The sequence below is a fragment of the Chenopodium quinoa genome, unplaced genomic scaffold (genome assembly GCF_001683475.1).
Source record: "Chenopodium quinoa cultivar QQ74 unplaced genomic scaffold, ASM168347v1, whole genome shotgun sequence".
Taxonomy (NCBI): Eukaryota; Viridiplantae; Streptophyta; class Magnoliopsida; order Caryophyllales; family Amaranthaceae; genus Chenopodium; species Chenopodium quinoa.
The window spans coordinates 771,139-773,735 of record NW_018745174.1 but is presented as its reverse complement, the minus strand read 5'-3'; the positions used below and the strand labels follow the sequence as shown (position 1 = coordinate 773,735).

The following is a 2,597-nucleotide window of genomic DNA, read 5'->3' as shown; positions in this document are numbered from 1 at the left end:
GAGCAAGTATTTAAAACGGAGGGAGTATGTGAATAGTGAAAAAAAGCAACATCTCTATTATTCTATCAGATCCGAGAGATCAGAGTACTATTTATGAAAAGAATTCCAACAACTTATTTTATTTTATTTTATTCTACTATTAATGATTAATGTAGTTTTAAATTAAAAATTTGAAATAAGATCGGAATGCGTGTTGATCCCAAATTCCCAATTGAGAATATCAAATTAAAGAATAAAATCCACATTTGTATAACCCTATGTCATATTGAGCTGGATGCTGACGACTAACCAATACGAGTAATAATTTGTACATTATAATAATAGGTTGCATGAAATGAAAACGTACTATAAATAGGGTTCGGGTTGTAGGGTTAGAGGCATCCTCATTAAAAACTACTAGAGTTATTAAAAAAGGCAAATAACTTTCTTAATCTTCTAGTAGTAGCTACTTTACTAACATTCCAAAAATGGAGGGCAAGCTAGTGTTTTCCAACAAGAAAAATTATGTATTAAAAGTATTTGTCGTTCTTGCATTAGGTAATTTTTATAATTATATATGCTTCGTAACTATATTTCTAAAATTGTATTGAGTTGAAATTTTATGGAAAAAAAATAAAATTACGACGTTATTAGTTATATGTTTGTTATTAAAATCTACAAAGTATTTTTTTACTAGCCAATATTAATTTTGGTATGTATTGATAAATTTAAATTGCAGTGCAAATGATGTTGGTTGGAAAAGTACAAGGATGTGCTGGTGTTGGAGAAGGTTGTGGGGCTTTTAATTGGTGTTGTAACGGAGGTTCATGTTCAGATTCCTTGAGTGGAGGTGTATGTGTATATGGTAAGCCTTAGCAAAGCCCCTATTAAAACGTCTATATCGATTTAGCCCTTTGTTGTACTCCGTATAACATATATGCGGAGTATAATGTAACATTATATATACTACCTCCGTTACAGGTTATGTACGTCCAACGATTTTACATAAAGCAGAGAGGGAAAATGTCTAATCGTTGCACATAACTTGTAACGGAGGTAGTATAATACTCGGTACGTACGTACGAATTGAAGATAGTAATGCACGCTTCTGATGAGTGGGATGTTAATTTTGCAGACTCATTCTCAGGTTGCAAGGGGTTTGGGGAAAGTTGTGGATTTTTTGATGCTCCATGCTGTGGAAAGAGGGTTTGTTCAGCCACCCTTTCGGGTGGTACTTGTTCAGACTAACTGCGACGTCCAAATTCTTCAACAATATATTCTCAATTAATCATCATGGGATCATATATATATCTACTAAGGAGTAATATATATGCTACTGATGATAAGTAGTATTATTCCAGCATTATGTATTTTTGATTTGTCATATTTAAATTGTTACGTGTATTTCACTTTTATTTCCATTTTAATCCCACTGCTCAAATTGTAATTCTCCCATATGGATTTGATTCGGAGTGCATAATAATAAGTTTTTTTTAAAAGTATTAAGCATCGTTATCAATCTTATCAAGTATTGTACTGTATTTTGTTTGGATAGCACATGCACCTTTTTTTTTTTAAATATATTTTATATTTTGTATCATATTTAACATTTTTGAAATTTAAATATTGGAAATTTCTACATTACAACTAAAATCTATCAACTTATCGTAGGAAATTTGAAACAATTTTAAATAGCACACTAATAAATGACCGATTTCATTGAACTATGAATTAGACAACATTGAACAGATATTATATCATAATATTGATTAAAATTTAAAAAAATTAAAATTACAAAATATACGCAATTCTTATTTAAATTCATGTATAATAACGTTTATTTTTAAAATGTACAAATTAAAAATAGGCTTTATATAAACCATGCATCGTACGGGTTCTAACCTAGTGTTAAATAAACCAACCTTTAAATAGAAAAAAAAACATTGTATTTTGGTTTACCTAAAAGGAAATGAGGCTTTATATTAAGGAACGGATGGAATATTGTACTACCTCCGGTCCAAATTACTCGCAACTTTGTAATATTTTATATCTCACAAATAATAATACCCCAAAGTTGCAAGTAATTTGGACCAGAGGTAGTATAAGTATTAATTTAGGAATCTATATTTCTTAAAATAATAATAATAATAAATAAATAAATAAATCCATCTATCTTTTTTTATTTTTAGGAAAATCAATTTTTATTATTTATCTTATCGAGATTGATAAATTACTTATATTTCACACGCACGCATTTTTCTTCAAAAACTTTTGCATGCACCCGGTTTACAATAATTTTGTTGTATATCGAACATTTTGCGAAAAGTGACCCTTTTTTCTTACAAAAGTGACCCCTATTTTTTTTACAAAAGGGACCCATATTTTCACAAAAGTGACCCTTTTTTTCACAAAAGTGATCCTTTTTTTTACAAAAATGACCCCTTTTTTTTATACAAAAGTGACCTATATTTTTACAAAAGTGAACTTTTTTCACAAAAGTGACCTCTTTTTTTCACAAAAGTGACTATTTTTTCACAATAGTGATTCCCCCCCCCCCCCCCAAATAAACAGAGTATCAAAATCAACAAAAATTATGCTTAACGAACAATTCGCTTAGC

General features: G+C 29.4%; 1 protein-coding gene across 1 annotated transcript; it reads left to right on the top strand.

Annotated features, from left to right (window-relative positions):
• Window positions 1-396: 396 nt before the first annotated feature.
• Window positions 397-1,483, top strand: LOC110710514 (keratin-associated protein 17-1-like). The gene is made up of 3 exons (XM_021888834.1): window positions 397-537; window positions 719-844; window positions 1,115-1,483. Exons 1-3 carry the CDS (start codon window positions 468-470, stop codon window positions 1,225-1,227), a joined length of 309 nt encoding a protein of 102 aa, XP_021744526.1. The 5' UTR covers window positions 397-467; the 3' UTR covers window positions 1,228-1,483.
• The last annotated feature ends 1,114 nt before the right edge of the window (window positions 1,484-2,597 follow it).

Excerpts from the sequence above, each read along its gene's own strand:
- LOC110710514 (XM_021888834.1), top strand. The coding sequence starts at position 468 with ATGGAGGGCAAGCTAGTGTTTTCCAACAAGAAAAATTATGTATTAAAA. Across the intron at positions 538-718 it reads ATTTGTCGTTCTTGCATTAG|TGCAAATGATGTTGGTTGGA; the intron begins GTAATTTTTATA and ends TTTAAATTGCAG. Across the intron at positions 845-1,114 it reads TGGAGGTGTATGTGTATATG|ACTCATTCTCAGGTTGCAAG; the intron begins GTAAGCCTTAGC and ends TTAATTTTGCAG.